Source organism: Mus caroli, chromosome 3 (genome assembly GCF_900094665.2).
Source record: "Mus caroli chromosome 3, CAROLI_EIJ_v1.1, whole genome shotgun sequence".
NCBI lineage: Eukaryota > Metazoa > Chordata > Mammalia > Rodentia > Muridae > Mus > Mus caroli.
Window position 1 is genome coordinate 80557299 of NC_034572.1, and position 16286 is coordinate 80573584.

Consider the following 16286-nt stretch of genomic DNA (forward strand, 5'->3'; position numbering starts at 1 on the left):
AGGGATTTGACGGGGACATACCCAGCGCCAAGGAAGTATGTTCAAAGTAGCCTCAGGAGGCTGGGAAGGGCTGTGAGAGGCGAAGTTTCACCAGCGGAGTCCGACCTGTCCAGGCTGCGGGAAGTTACCTCGCAGATGTCAAAACACCTGTTGGACTCCAGAACTCCCCTGCAAATCAAGCCAGGGAGCCCAGCCGCTCCCTCCAGATCTGCAGCAAGCGGGATGGGGGGTGGGGATGAGGGAGAGAGAGAAACTGAGACAGAGAGAGGGGTTCCAGAGCCCAGTTCTTGGCCCCCAACCTTATTTCCCCAACACATCTGTCCCCCACCTCCCTCAGTTGACAGGCTAAATATTTTCCCTTGACTTGGTGGGAGGGGCGGAGAGAACAGAGAAGTCGGCGGCGGCGTAAACCAATCCGTTTCTGGAAAGGGCGGGAGCTGGGCGAGGTCCCTGCCTTCCTGCCCCACCAGCCGCGGCCGGTCGACCGAGGGTGGAAGTCTGCATGTCCAGGAGGTCCGCGGAGTGTCTCGGGTGGAGTGCTGCGGGTGTCTCAGGACCCCTGCTGCCGCCCCTTGGGGCACTCCCGGGGCTCACCGGGGGCTTCCACTCTGCCTCCCCTCAGAACTGCCCGGACTGTCTGGATCTTTGTGTTCTGAATCATCCTCCCTCTGGATGCCTCTCTGAGGCTCCTCCACTCCTATCTGCATCTCTGTTCCAGTATCTGTCTCTGGACCACACTGAAGCTGTCTCTAGCTGCTTGTCACAGGCTTTGTTTCCTCGGATCCGAAATTCTTTTCTATCTCCCGCGGTCTCTATTTGAGATCTCTAATCCCTTTGCCCTTGTGTGTCCCCCGCCCCCTTCACACTGGAACCTGGGTCTGCATCCTCCTTTCTCCCTGGAGGATACCTGGAAGACAATCAGGGCTGAGGTCATGGCAGTGCCTGCTCTGTGGCCCTGGGGAGTACACTTGCTTATGAGCCTGCTGTTCTTGGGATCTGGCCTGGACACACTAGAGGGTGAGTCCCCAGCAATGTCCTTCTAACCCCCATCTCCCTCCAGAACACCTATACTTAGTCTTTGGTTGGTTGGTTTTGGTGTCTCCAGACAGGGTTTCTCTGTGTTACCCTGGCTGTCCTAAAACTCTATCTGTAGACCAAGCTGGCCTTGAACATAGAGATCCACCTGCCTCCACCTCTCAAGAGCTGGGATTAAAGGTGTGCAGCACAACTGATTTCTAGTTAGTCTTTGTTGGGACGGGAAGACGAGGATTAGCTCTCAGAAGGACTTTTTGCCAGATAGAACTGTTATATGAAGAGTTTTCTCTTTCAGCTCCCCTAAGAGGTTAAGGAGTTAGAAATGGAACGAACAGATGTTCTCCAACTCATGGCTGTTAGTGAAACCGTGATCCCAGTAAAGTCTGAGTTTAAACCAAAATGAGACTGAGAATTGGAGGTTGCTTCTAGGGCCACTGACTGCTAAGAGGCAGGCTGGGATCAAAGCTGAAAACCAGGCACCAGTAAGCAATTTGACTTATTGTGTGGATGGTAGGCTCAGAGTCAGGAGAGGCAGACCCAGGGCAAGTCCTGAGCTCTGGCACCCCAGGCTTTCATCTGTGTTGGTGGGGACCCTGGGGTCCCACTGTGGGCAGGAGGGCTGTCTGAGAGAGGACTGCCTCTCCTCCGTAACTCAGTGATATACCTCAGATTCACACTTCTCACCAAAGACACCTAGGGAGTGGGAGTGGGACTAATGCAGACCAAATGGCCCCTCCCTCATGGGTTGCCAGGGCTACGTGGGACGAAGAAGAAGCAGCAACAGAAGAAGAAACAGTAAGTGTATAACGCCATCATTTAACCTGCCTTTGTCCTCCATACAGACAGAGCTTGGGAACCCAGCACTCTGGGAATGGGAAGGGTCTTAGAACACTCTTCTTTTTTTTTATTTTTTTTTATTTGATTATGAATTTTTAACATTTTATTTTTTTATTTTTTTTATTTTTAATATTTTTATTACATATTTTCCTCAGTTACATTTCCAATGCTATCCCAAAAGTCCCCCATAGCGCCCCCCCACTTCCCTACCCACCCATTCCCATTCTTTTGGCCCTGGCATTCCCCTATATTGGGGCATATAAAGTTTGCAAGTCCAATGGGCCTCTCTTTCCAATGATGGCCGACTAGGCCATCTTTCGATACATATGCAGCTAGAGACAAGAGCTCCAGGGTTCCGGTTAGTACATCATGTTGTTCCGACAATAGGGTTGCAGATCCCTTTAGCCCCTTGGGTACTTTCTCTAGCTTCTGCATAGGGAGCCCTGTGATACATCCAATAGCTGACTGTGAACATCCACTCCTGTGTTTGCTAGGCCCCGTAGAACACTCTTCTAAGTGAGGGCTTCCAGGACCAAGCCAGGGCTCCCCTTCCTGTAAGGATAATACAGATGGACTGGGGTAAGGTGTCTCATGAAAGAGGCCAGAAGATTTGCAACGCATGGTGATCTACCTGAACGCCCTACCCCTGTTCTTTCTGTGCCACGACACTGCACAGCAGATGCTAGGCAGGAGCACAGTTGTCAAAATAAAGCAAGCATGCCCTGGGAGTTAGTGTTTGGTCAAGGAGCCCAGCTGTTGTTTCCCAGCAAAGCTCTCCCTGGAGCTTGGCCTGAGGACAGGCAGGGGTTAATCTTCGAAGGTCTTAGATTTGTTTTTCCAATGTCTCACATTAGGGGAGCTCTGGAGAGGCTAAGGCATGATGGGAAGTGGGCGCCTGAGGGAACCCCCCCACCTGCCTCAAAGAGCCTAATTGGCTTTCATGGAGGGAACAGAAGTGTTTTTCCTTCTCTTCTTTTTCTGTGTATGTACCTGCCTAGCCTAGTGTGTGCGGAAGCATGTGGGCACGCACTCGTGCAACAGCCAACAGTTGAGCATGGACCACAGAGAGAATGTATAGGAAGACAGGTCTTCCTGTTCTCCATCCCATCCAAATCAGCCTTGGCAAGCGCTAAGGCAGGAGGGACTGGGCTAGCCTGTATGGAAGAATGCAGGGTATAGTACCAATGAGTGTGTGTGTGTGTGTGTGTGTGTGAGAGAGAGAGAGAGAGAGAGAGAGAGAGAGAGAGAGAGAGAGAGAGAGAGGTGAGGAGAGAGGAAGTAGACCAGAAAATTACACCGAAGCTTTTAGACTTGCATCTTACAGGAAGACCCTGCAAGCTCTCCTTAGGAGGAAGTGAGGAAGCATCCAGCCCCTATAGGGAAAAAAGCCTTAACAGAAAGACAAATGGACTGAGTCCCAAAGGAAACAGTAGAGTCAGGATCCAGATGTTCATGTCCTATAGTGTCCCAAGTGCCCAGAGGTTCCAATCCTGAACTGGATGGCATGGGGAAATGCAAAATTGACTTAGAACAGCCAGAACCTTGAAGAGAGGGTTGGAACTGTAAGCAGCCATGCTGGGCAGCCCCACAGGCATTCCTGTGACTTGCTGCTGAATTAAGAGAAATTAAGCCGGAGTGGGAAGTGATGCAGGGTCAGAGCTAGAACAAGGACACTGGGCCCCAGGATTGCAGGCCAAAGACCTAAGGAGCCTTTCTAGGTTTGAGACTGGAGCAGTGGATGGGGACCAGCTTGACTCCACCTCAAAATGTCAGGCTGAGGGAATGAAGTGAGGACCTCTGCTTTGACAAAGAGGAACTATGGATTGTCCCCCTTCAAAAGCAAAAATGATGTAGGTATCAGCAGGCTGGGCCCCTGAGGGCAGAGACAGAAGTACTCGGTACTCAGTACTCGGTACTTACTGCCTCCCAGGCACAGTTTGCCCTAATTTTCTCACCAAACACTCACCGAGCACCAAACGTTACATCAGGCACTGTGTGTGAACTAGGGTCTAGCAGTGAGTGAGTCAAACAGAAATCCCTGCCCTCCTGAGGTTTGCAATCAACAAAATAAATAAACAAGTTATATAAAAGATAGTTGAAAGTTACAGGAAAATGGGGTGTGGTACACACAGACTCAGGAGTCAGAGCCAGGAGGACAGAGTTCCAGGCTACCGGAGCCACACAGTAAGATTCTGTCTCAAAAACACCATGGGCTGGGGATGTAGCTCAATAGTGTGACATTTGTATAGCTAGTACTGACCCCCACCAAAAGAGCAGGGGAGATAGTTTTAAGCAGGATAGAGGGAGAGGTCTTCACTGAGGTGAAGGAGGTGAGCAAGCATGTAAGGGAACTTGGTACCGTCCACTCTGTGTCCTCCTGCCAGCATGAAGCTGCCAGGGACAAGGCTCTTGGTCTGCACTGTATTCATTTGTCTGCCCACATGTGCCTACAGTGTGCCCCAGCCTGGATATCCGCTCGGAAGTGACCGAGCTCCGTCGGCTGGAGAACTGCAGTGTGGTGGAGGGTCACCTGCAGATCCTTCTTATGTTTGCTGCCACTGGAGAGGATTTCCGAGGCCTCAGCTTTCCTCGCCTTACCCAAGTGACTGACTACCTGCTGTTGTTCCGAGTCTATGGCCTGGAGAGCCTTCGAGACCTCTTCCCCAACCTCGCTGTGATCCGAGGCACACGGCTCTTCCTGGGATATGCACTCATTATCTTTGAGATGCCCCACCTAAGGGACGTCGGGCTGCCGTCCCTTGGGGCCGTGCTGCGTGGGGCCGTACGTGTGGAGAAGAACCAGGAACTTTGCCATCTCTCCACCATTGACTGGGGTCTGCTGCAGCCTGCACCTGGTACCAACCACATTGTAGGAAACAAGCTGGGCGAGGAGTGTGCAGACGTGTGCCCCGGTGTACTGGGCGCTGCTGGTGAGCCCTGTGCGAGAACCACCTTCAGTGGGCGCACTGACTACAGGTGCTGGACGTCCAGCCACTGTCAGAAAGGTGGGCACTTGCATAGAAAGTGGCTGTAGCCACAGGGAGGCAGGCCTGGGGAAGGGTGGGTCTGGACTTTGCTGTCCCACTTCTTGTTGTTTGTTTGTTTGTTTGTTTTGAGACAATATATAATATAGTCTAGGCTGGCCTAAAACTTGACATGTGGCCGAGGGTGGCTTTGAACACCTAATTCCTCTGTCTCTGTCTCCTAAGTGCTGAGTATGCCTGACTTGCTGCCATTGTTTTTAAATCCTTACCCTTCCAACGAGACAGGTACCCTCACTATCCCATTTTCCAGGAAAGGAAACTAACTGAAGCTCAGAGCAACTAGATAATTGATGGGGCATCAGGCAGGCAGAGAGTAGGTAAGGAGGGAGTTTGGGAAGAGGGTAGACACAGTGGACAGAAGTCAGCCCAAGAAACTGTCTCCTGGGGCAGCAGCCAAGGATGCAGCCAGGTGGCCTGGGCTCGCCTCTGCTCACTAGCCAGGCTCACCTGGCATCTCTGTGCCTGTCTCTCAGCTGTAATAAGGAGGGTGGGAGCCCACACAGCGTTAGAGCAGAGCCAGGACGGTGGTATCAGTAAAAGTGGCCTTGGCCCCCTGGTGATCAGGCTGATAGCAGTGAAATAGGGAGATGGGGTGCTAAGGACAGAAAGGAGGAAGAAGGGATGGAAAGACCAGGACAGGCAAGGGCAAGCAGTGACCTAGGAGGCCCACGAGACAGAAGGGAAGCAGTGTAGAAAGTGGGGAACAGAGTAAGACCTTCCAGAAGCCAGGAGCAGATTTGGGGTTACCTAGCCTTTCTCATCCAGCTCAAGGTCTGCCCCCCTCACCTCTAGCCTCAACTCCAGGCAGGAGAATAACCGGATCCCTGCTGTATCAGCAGTGAGCTGCCTCCCTGTTGGCTGTAAACACAGCTGCTGCATGTCCTCTTAATTTGTGTACCATGTCAACAGGCCCTGGCTGGACCCACCTTGCCCTGGCCTAGCTGATCAGGAGTGGCCAGCTGGTTCCCCCTGGCACTGTACCAAGCCACCACAGGGCAGCCTAGACAGGACAGCAGGCTGCAGAGCAGCAATCCTGGTGGACAAGGTCGCTGCTCCATCTTGAGTTCTGAGATGCTCTCTGTTTTTTTTTTCTGAGAGAGGGTCTCTCTGTATAGTCTAGGCTGGACTAGAACCTCCTATGTAGATCAGGCTAGCCTCAAACTCATAGAGATCCACCAGCTTCTGCTTCCCAAATGCTGGGATCAAAGGCGGGCAGCACAGCACAGCTTGAGTTCTGATCCTCTCAAGGAGACATTGTGGGAGGTGGAGCATAGGGGGTGGGGGGTCCCACGCTGATCTTTAAGCATCTATGGGTGCAAAGAAACAAAGTTAGTATTGTAATCTGAATCGGAGATGTCTGATGCTGAGAGTGTGACCTTAAGATAGGGTGGGCCAGGGTTGGAAAGGGACATCACTGAGGGGTTGCAGAGGGACAGGTAAGGTCTAACATCTTTTGCCCGCAGTGTGTCCCTGCCCCCGAGGGTTGGCCTGCACAGCAGGCGGTGATTGCTGCCACAGTGAGTGTCTGGGAGGCTGCAGCCAGCCTGAAGACCCTCGAGCCTGTGTAGCTTGCCGCCACCTCTACTTCCAAGGAGTCTGCCTCCGAGCCTGCCCTCCAGGCACCTACCAGTATGAGTCCTGGCGCTGTGTCACCGCGGAGCTCTGTGCTCATCTGCGTGAGGTTCCTGGACTTGCCACCACCTTCGGCATCTACGAGGGCAGCTGCCTGGCTCAGTGCCCTCCAGGCTTCACCCGCAATGGCAGCAGGTGAGGGGGATACCCTTGGGGTGGTCTGAAGGTCTGAGCAGTTTCATCGGCCCAAGGCTTAAATGGGTCCGCTTGTCCCGCCAGCATTTTCTGCCATAAGTGTGAGGGCCTGTGCCCCAAAGAGTGCAAGGTTGGGACAAAGACCATCGACTCTGTCCAAGCCACACAGGACCTAGTGGGCTGCACCCACGTGGAGGGGAGCCTCATCCTCAACCTTCGCCAAGGCTGTCAGTACTTCCTGGCCACGCCCCCTCCCAATTGTATCCCTTGCATGGTTCCCAAGCATCCCTTCCTTCCTACCGCCTTTGTCCCTCCAGCTCCCTTCCCTGTGGACCCATCACCCTCCCCGGCCCTGCTCCAGTACTATCTTCCTCATCCCCAGACAATCTGGAGCCAGAGCTTCAACGCAACCTGGGTCTGGTGGAGACCATCACCGGCTTCCTCAAAATCAAGCACTCTTTTGCGCTGGTGACCCTGGGCTTTTTCAAGAACCTCAAACTAATCCGGGGAGATTCCATGGTGGATGGGTAAGGGGTCAGAAATCAGGCTGACCGACACCTCCCTGCCCCCTTCCCCAACATTCTCGGAATAGTGGTGAAGAGAACAGGCTCTGAAGTTAGTTTGCTAGCTGTGTGTGTTTGGGGAGGTTGCTTGAGTTCTCTGGTCCTGAGGTCTTCCATCTGTAGAATGAAGCTTGTGTTGTAGGACTGCAATTGTTATGCCATTGTATGCAAAGTGTGATAAACAGTGACTAGAACTCATCCAGGCAATGAGAATTTCAGGCTGTTCCATAAGGATGGGTAATGATTGCATCACCTGACAGCTCAGGGGCAGAGTGAACCTGCCTGGGTGTAAAACCATCCCTGCCGCCTAGCAAAGGAGGTCTGCTCACAAAGTAGCCAGTGTTTTTCAAAATAAAAGGATGTTTAAATCTTCATCAGTCAAGTGGTTCCCTGTGGCTTCTTCTTCTGTCTCCTGCTATATTATCGTGACCCCCTAGGGGTACTCACAAGCTGGCCAGTTCTAGCTTCTGTGTCCCCCACAGCCAGTGCACAGTTAAAGTGAGATAAAGGAGGGAAGAGACAAACTGTTCACCCCACTTCGCAGGCAAGGTCGGCAGAGAGAGGGTGGGTGAATGTCAGGACGTCACACTGCTCAGCAGTGGCACAGAGGGGGTGTCCCTGAGGCCCCTCATGAATGTGAGTGGCCTGCAGATTGCACCTGTGCTCAGTGCAACCCCTGCAGGGGAACCTATGAGCAGCAGCCCCTGGCTGCCGGAGCCCCTGTCACTTTGCACATCAAGGCGCCTGGCTTTCTCCAGGAACTACACTCTCTACGTATTGGACAACCAGAACCTGCAACAGTTGGGATCCTGGGTGGCCGCGGGGCTCACCATTCCCGTGGGCAAAATATACTTCGCCTTCAACCCACGCCTCTGCTTGGAGCACATATACCAACTGGAGGAGGTGACCGGAACCAGAGGTCGGCAGAGCAAGGCTGAAATCAACCCTCGGACCAATGGAGATCGGGCTGCCTGTAAGGCCCCGCCCAACCCCAAGTGTGCGCTCAGGACACCACACACCCACACGCACAGGCGCGCGCGCGCGCGCACACACACACACACACNCACACACACACGCACGCACACAAACACGTGTACTAAAATAGGGGATCAACCCAAGGGAAGAGCAGCCGTGGGTGGGGTCAGCGGCAGCATGAGCCTGCAGCAGGTGCTTTTCTTTTGCTCTGCCCAGGTCAGACTCGCACTCTGCGTTTTGTGTTCAACCTGACGGAGGAAGACCGCATCCTCCTGCGCTGGGAGCGCTATGAGCCACTGGAGGCCCGTGACCTGCTCAGCTTCATCGTCTATTACAAGGAGTCGTGAGTAGAAAGGGGTGCCAGATGAAGGACCTACCTTTCCTTTCCTTTTCTCTTTCTCTTTCTCTTTCTCTCTTTCTTTCCTTCTCTCTCTTTCTTTCTCAGTATGTGTGTTGGGGGATTCTCAATATGTAAACTAGCCTCTAGCTCTCAAAGATTCTCCTTCCTCGACCCCAGCCCCCAAGAACGCTGGGGTTCCAGGCTTGTGTGCTGTGCAGAGTCGATTTATTTTCAAGACCAAGGGGGTGAGAGTGTAGTCCAGCTGGGCTAGGGAGAGCCAGAAAGCTGGACCCCCAAGTCACACCCCAGCCTGGATCTGTCTCACCTTGTTTGGTCCTCCGTGCCTCAGTTTCCCCTCACCAAATGGAATGAAGAGGGCAACAGAGGTTTCTGAGAGCCCTGGAGATCATTCTGCTAGGAGAGCTAGGCTAATTAAGCTTCAATTCTCTGTGCTAACGCTCTCTGCTGACCACATGCTCTAGTCCCAGCCGCGGTTTGGGAAGTACCCGCTAAGTTGGCCATTTTTATGAGTGTCTTTACCAGCATTTCATTAAAGCCCAGGGAAAGAGGAGCTGGGTCTCTCTCTCTCTCTCTCTCTCTCTCTCTCTCTCTCTCTCTCTCTCTGTATCTCCTTATATAGTCCTGGCTGCCCTAGAACTCTAGAACTCTTTATAGGTCAAACTAGCCTCAAACTCAGAGAGATCCTCCTGCCTCCCAAGTGCTGGGATGAAAGGTGTGGACCACCAGTACCCAGCCCTTTCTTTTTAATTGGCTCTGGTTGGCCTCAAACTCTGAACTCGTTCTTCTGCTTTCAACTCCTGAGTGCTGGGATTACAGAGGTGCACACCATACCCTGTTTATGTGGTGCTGGGGATCAATCCCGAGGCATTATGCCTGTTAGACAAACACTCTACCAGCTGAGCTACACTCCAGGCCAGAATGGGCTAACTCTTTGGAGAGAGTGGACTGACCTTATCAGGAGGGATGCCACAAGAAGGCCTGCTCCCAAAACAAGTTGAGATTCAACCACAGATCTCCCAGTCAAGGCTTTTAGCACAATCCTATGAAAGCGTGACGGAAGCTAAGACAAGAGGCTCCTAAAACCAAGGCCTCACAGTTATCCCAATAAAACCCTATCTCAAAAGGAGAAATAGGAGGAGGACTGACTGTGTGTAGCTCAGTGGTGGAATGCTTGCCCAGTATGTGAGGGGCCCAAGTTCCATCCCCAGAACCAGGGCAAGAGTGAGAACAAGATCAAGAGATTTCCTAATAAGAGAAATACAAATTTATTTTTTGTTTGTTCATTTTGTTTGGGTTTTTTATTTGTTTGTTTTGTTTTTTTCTTTGAGACATGATTTCTCTGTATAGTCCTGGCTGTCCTGGAACCCACTCTGTAGACCAGGCTGGCCTCAAACTCAGCAATCCACCTGCCTTTGCCTCCCAAATACTGGGATTAAAGGCATGAAGTACCACCACCTGGTGAGAAATGGATTTTTGATCGTTGTGGGGGGTAAGAAGTGCTGTCCTTGGTAAACAGGGTCTGAACCACTCATGTGGGAGGTATTTCCTGCAAAGTAGAACTGAAAGGTTTTATTGCAGCACCATCTCAGGGTCTGGCTGGAAGCAGGAAGGGAGCCCACAGAAACAGGGTGCTCAGCTAGCCTAGGCTCTTATAGGTCTCAATGGCAGGAGAATGTTTAGTATAGGGAGATGGGGAGTGTGTTAAACATAGATTCCTGGGCCTTTCTCTGATAGTCTGAGTTGGTTGTTAGGCAAGGCCTATGGACCTGCATTTCTACCAAGCTCCTAACTGATGTTGAGGCTGACAGCTCATGAGCCACACTTTAAGGAGTTACTGACATGGGCAGCAGTGTGAGTGGCTGCCAATCTATGTTCATGCATGCAGTTCACAACCTACACAACTATACACAGCTGTGTCTAGGCACTAAGGTCAAAGAATCCTATGGTTCTCCAGGAAGCCCCCTCCCCAGCATCTCTGCTTTACAGTATGGCTGCTATGTGCTCCCTCCCCAGCATCTCTGCTTTACAGTATGGCTGTTATAGCCCCCTCCCCAGCATCTCTGCTTTACAGTATGGCTGTTATAGCCCCCTCCCCAGCATCTCTGCTTTACAGTATGGCTGTTATGTGCTCCCTCAGGGGCAGACACTGAGAATCCTGGTCCAATTTTGATCCAAACCTACTTGTGTGTCATACCTCACGAGGCATCTTCCCTCACAGCATCTACTCTGCAACCCCCATACCAGCTCCTGGACCAGCCCACTTCTGAGTTCCAGCAAGAACAGGTCCTCAGGCCTCTCCTCATCTCACTCCACCTGCCTCCATTCTATCCATGGGCTGGGGAGATGGCTCCGTAGGTAGAGTGGGGCTTGCTGCACAAGCCCGAGACCTTGAACTCAGATCTCAGCACTCACAAAAAAAGCCAGGTGTGGCAGTGTGCATCTAGCGGTCACACTAGCACTGGAGGACAAAACCAGAAAGATCCTGGGGGCTCGCTGGCCAGGGGTTAATAGAAAGAGCAAGCACCAGGTTCAGTGAGGAACCTTATCTCAAAATAAAAGGTAGAGAGTGATTGAAGAAAGAATGTCAACACCAACCTCTGGTCTCCACACACACCAGCACCGGTGAGAACATCCCTACATATGCACCATTACACATGTGCACACATGTACACACATGCACACATGTACACACACACACATACTTTTTTTGTCTGTGGCTCAGCATAATTCCACCCCTCTGCCTCCCATCAAAGAAACGGATACAATGAACACAATGTAATTAATACCCCAAAGCCTGCTGACTGATGTCTTCCATTCGGTTCTTACTTCCTTTGCTGATGGCTTCCATTCGGTCCTTATTTTTTTTGCCCGGGAGCCAGCCCTCCTTATATCCCTAAAGCCCATGGTATCTCTTCAAGGCCTGCTTCTGGCCTAAACCCCAAAGTCCACCTCAATTATTCCCTTGAACTTTTGGGTCTTGGCTTTTGGAGATCCACCTTTAAGACTTGAGAGCTAGCTGGGTGTTGGTGGTGCATGCCTTTAATCCCAGCACTTGGGAGGCAGAGGCAGGCGGATTTCTGAGTTCAAGGCCAGCCTGGTCTACAAAGTGAGTTCCAGGACAACCAGGGCTACACAGAGAAACCCTGTCTCGAAATACCAAAAAAAAAAAAAAAAGAGAGAGAGAGAGAGAGAGAGAGACTTGAGAGCTAGCCAATTGTGATGGCACACCTTTAATCCCAGTACTTGGAGGCAGAGGCAGGTGGATCTCTCTGAGTTCAAGGGCAGCCTGGTCCACATAGAGAGTTCCAGGATGACATGAAAGCTAGGAACCAACTTCTAGAAAGGTGTTTCTAGAAACATAAACATGTGCAAAACTGTGCCTATAATCTGGGAGGTTCATAGACTTCCAAGTCCATGCAGGGGCCCTGTGCAAAACACTCTGTTCATTGGGTTTGGTAGTACAGGCTAATCCCAGCAAACACTCGGGAGGCCAAAGCAGAGCGAGGGCAAGTTCCAGACTAGACTGAGCTACTTAGAAATACTCTTTAAAACAGGACAAAGAAAAGCCAAAATAGACTCTGCTCTCCCAGGCTCCAAGTCACCTCACTAGAGATGAGAATGATATTCTTGCCCCCCACAACCACTTTTTAAAAAAGAATTATTTATGTCTGTGAGTACACTGTGGCTGTCTTCAGACGCACCAGAAGACGGGCATCAGATCCCGTTACAGATGGTTGTGAGCCACCATGTGGTTGCTGGGACTTGAACTCAGAACCCCTGGAAGAGCAGTCAGTGCTCTTAACCACTGAGCCATCTCTCCAGCCCACTATAGTTCATTTTAAAATACAATTCAAACTTTTTTGTGGCTCTTTTCATGATGACAAAAGCTCAATCATTCCTCTGAAAGACAAGGGATATTTCATTACAATTTGTGATGTGTGGCCACGGTCATAAGCCATACAGTGTGGGTGCATTGCCAGAATTACAGCTGTCCTAAGTCACATAGTTATAAGAATCCTGAGTCAGGCTGGTGTGGGGTGTGTGTGTGTGTGTATGTGTGTGTACTAGAGCTTGGAGGTCCCCCAATACTGGGAATGGGGTATTCAGCCCATTTCAGAATGCCACAGAACACGTGGGTCCAGATGCCTGTGGAACCCAGAGCTGGAACCTGTTGGATGTGGAACTACCCCTCAGCCGCACCCAGGAACCAGGGGTGACCCTGGCCCCCCTTAAACCCTGGACACAGTATGCTGTGTTTGTGCGGGCCATCACACTGACCACCGCTGAGGACAGTCCCCATCAGGGAGCCCAGAGCCCCATTGTCTACCTGCGAACATTGCCTGCAGGTGAGCTGAAGGCACTAGAATGAGATGCCTAAATCCTGGTGCGGAAGAGGGAAGCACACAGGTGCTAGACACACAGAGGCTGGGGCACCCTAGAAGACAGGACTCCTTTCACACTGGGCCTGGGGGAGCCTGGGATTGAACTTGTGATCGCTGGATGAACTCAGAGAGCTGTGAAGGATTTAGAATACTGAAAGTTGAGCTTCTTTATAATAATATTGTCTCCCCAGGGTCAGGTCCAGTCTCAGGTGGAAGAGTGTTTACCTACCCTGGAAGCCCTATTTTCTGAAACAGAGAAAGGACAGAATGATTTCTAGGGAAGGAAGGCTCTAGAAAAAAAGAGGGTGGATCCAGAGTGAGACACAGAGACACAGAGAGACAGTGAGAGACAGAGAGACAGAGAGAGGGAGGGAAGAGCTCAATATTTGGAAGGGTCCCACCCCTGAGCGTCACCCTTTTCACAATCACAGCACCCACGGTGCCCCAAGATGTCATCTCCACCTCCAACTCCTCTTCCCACCTCCTGGTGCGCTGGAAGCCACCGGTCCAGCGCAATGGAAACATCACCTACTACCTGGTGCTGTGGCAGCGCCTGGCGGAGGACGGTGACCTCTACATCAATGACTACTGCCACCGCGGTGCGCCCTGGGTGCCTCAGGCCGGGGGTGCTCGGTAGTGGCGGGTGGACCACTGCCTTGACTTCTCTCCTCTGCACGGTGGCCACAGGTCTGCGGCTGCCCACCAGCAGCCACGACACACGCTTCGACCGTGAAGACCCGGCGCTGGAGGCTGAGCCGGAACAAGGCTGCTGTCCTTGCCAACACTCACCTCCTGGGCAGGCCCTGCCTGCACTGGAGGCGCAAGAGGTCACCTTCCAGAAAAAATTTGAAAACTTCCTACACCATGCCATCACCATCCCCAAGTGCGACCTGGTTGGGAGGGCCTGAAGGGCGGTACCTTGGAGAGGGTGGGACTTAGTGGGAGGGGCCTATTATGGTGTGGGCCTGGCCTTGGTGTGGGAGGATTTGGAGGCAGGGTGAAGCGATAGAGCGCCCCCGGAGCTGAGAGGGTCCCCGGCCTCCTCCAGGGCTCCATGGAAAGTGACGTCCATCAACAAGAACCCCCAAAGGTGAGCTGGGACAGGTGTGGGGATGGTGGGAGGGGCTCTGAGAACTGGCTTTACATCTCTGATTTATCCCATTGCCAGGGATTCGGAGAGGCACCGCCGGGAAGCTGGACTTCTCAGACTAGGGAAAAACAACTCGGATTTTGAGATTCAAGAGGACAAGGTTCCCCGGGAGCGAGCTATATTGAGCGGCTTACGGCACTTCACAGAGTACAGGATTGACATCCATGCCTGCAACCACGCCGCGCACACTGTGGGCTGCAGCGCTGCCACCTTCGTCTTTGCACGCACCATGCCACATAGTAGGTGCCCCCTCACGCTAGTCAGTGCTCTGTAACCAGCAGGTTTTGTCCTCCAACTAGTCTCGGAGCCTCGCTCTGTTCACCCTTCCCGGTCCCCATGATTGTGGAATTTCTCCAAACTTCCCAGTTTAGCCTGGGTTTGAACGTGAACAAGAGGAACTGCTTGTGGCCTATTTGCCAGATGCCCCCTCCTACAGGAGAGGCCGATGGCATCCCGGGGAAAGTGGCCTGGAAGGCAGCTGGCAAGAGCAGTGTCACCTTACATTGGCTTGAGCCCCCTGACCCCAACGGGCTCATCCTCAAGTATGAAATCAAGTACCGACGCCTGGGAGAGGTAGGTACCCAGCCGCCCCTACCCCACCCTGGGTTGGCACCTCCACCCGCTCCCCAGCCTGCTGTCTGTGCTGTCCACAGGAGGCCACAGTGCTTTGTGTGTCCCGTCTTCGATATGCCAAAGTCGGTGGGGTCCACCTGGCTCTGCTGCCCCCTGGAAACTACTCTGCTAAAGTTCGGGCCACCTCGTTGGCTGGCAATGGTTCCTGGACTGACGGTGTTACCTTCTACATCACCGATCTAGGTGAGACAGATCTGCTTCCCAATCTGATCTCCACTCAGCAGCAGCCCTGCCCATGACCATGCTCCAGCAGTTGCCTGAGAAGCAGCTTATACCCTGACCTGTCAATTCTCCTCACCCTCCACCACCAGAGGAAGAGGATACTGGGGGGCTGCGCATCTTCCTCACTGTCACCCCTGTGGGGTTCATGCTGCTCGTGACGCTTGCTGCCCTCGGTTTCTTCTACAGCAGGAAGAGGTGATGACAAGTCCCACACATTTCCACCCCGCTCTCTCCCTGAGCCATCTCATAGAGACAGCACAGTCAGACAGTAATAGTTTAGACAACAGAAAGGACTTCCTTAAAGACAGGAACTCTTTCCCTAGAAGGTATGAAGGAGGCATACCTCTTAGCTGGGGTGACAACACCTCTTTTTTAACCTGGAAATGTCTTGTAGCTTGAGGAACTCCTTGGTGTGGGCACGTGGGGGGGGAGGGGGAACTGTTGGTTCCCATGCCCTTAGCTGGAGCAAGCAGGTTCTGCTGTGACAAGAGGAAGACAGGAGCCCTAGTATACGCTTGTACAGATGTCATCACATGCCCCTGGGGTGAGCACAAGAAGGTCCACAGAGAGAGGACCCCCTCTTTCGACCCCTGGCTTTACCTATTCCCAGCCAATTTGATCCCAAGACTAGTATCATGGGCAGCTTGGCAATGCTTGGGACTCCCCAGAGGTCATGCTGGCCAGAGCAATTGTGGTCAACAGCATCCTGTGGATCCATCTTCCCCTTGATCCATTGCCTCCTGTTGCAGAAACAGCATGCTGTACACATCGGTGAACCCCGAGTATTTCAGTGCATCCCACAGTAAGTCCAGGGGCATAGTAGGTGTGGGAAAGGAGGTGGGCACAAGAGAGTGGAGCTCCAGAGAGCCTTCTTGGAGAAGGTGGCCTTGGGAACAGAGCCCTTCAGACGACAAATCAAAGGGAGTCCTTGTCTGTGTAAAGCACACCTGAAATGACATTGTAGCCTTTGGTGAAGAAACAGCACCCTAATCTGATGGTCTGGGGGTGACGGCTAGGGAGATGGCTCAGCGAGTGAAAGTGTTTACTCTGCAGGCATGAGTGCATGAGTCTGAATATCCAGCATACATAAACACTTGACACCATTATACATGCCTGCAACCCCAGCCCTGGCTGCTGAGACAGGCAAGGATCCCTCAGAGCTCATTGCCCACACTCCCAGCCCTGTCAAAGCATGGGGCTTCTGTATCCGCGGGAGATTCTGTATCAATGCAATAACTCAGCAGGTCCATATGCACACCATTGTGCAACACACCCACCACCTCACCTCTACCACCACCACCACCACCACCACCACCA

General features: G+C 52.4%; 1 protein-coding gene across 1 annotated transcript in view; it reads left to right on the top strand.

The window, feature by feature from the left end:
• The first annotated feature begins 472 nt into the window (after positions 1 to 472).
• Positions 473 to 16286, top strand: part of Insrr (insulin receptor related receptor) — a 20345-nt gene continuing 4531 nt past the window's right edge. The window contains exons 1-16 of the mRNA XM_021157729.1: positions 473 to 1017; positions 4326 to 4877; positions 6380 to 6683; positions 6768 to 6910; positions 7066 to 7210; positions 8005 to 8219; positions 8438 to 8564; positions 12690 to 12928; positions 13396 to 13563; positions 13652 to 13847; positions 14013 to 14054; positions 14133 to 14353; positions 14551 to 14687; positions 14768 to 14930; positions 15059 to 15164; positions 15719 to 15771. Of these exons, the coding sequence (XP_021013388.1) occupies positions 933 to 1017; positions 4326 to 4877; positions 6380 to 6683; positions 6768 to 6910; positions 7066 to 7210; positions 8005 to 8219; positions 8438 to 8564; positions 12690 to 12928; positions 13396 to 13563; positions 13652 to 13847; positions 14013 to 14054; positions 14133 to 14353; positions 14551 to 14687; positions 14768 to 14930; positions 15059 to 15164; positions 15719 to 15771 (2896 nt within the window). The 5' untranslated portion in view covers positions 473 to 932. The remainder of the gene's footprint in view (positions 1018 to 4325; positions 4878 to 6379; positions 6684 to 6767; positions 6911 to 7065; positions 7211 to 8004; positions 8220 to 8437; positions 8565 to 12689; positions 12929 to 13395; positions 13564 to 13651; positions 13848 to 14012; positions 14055 to 14132; positions 14354 to 14550; positions 14688 to 14767; positions 14931 to 15058; positions 15165 to 15718; positions 15772 to 16286) is intronic.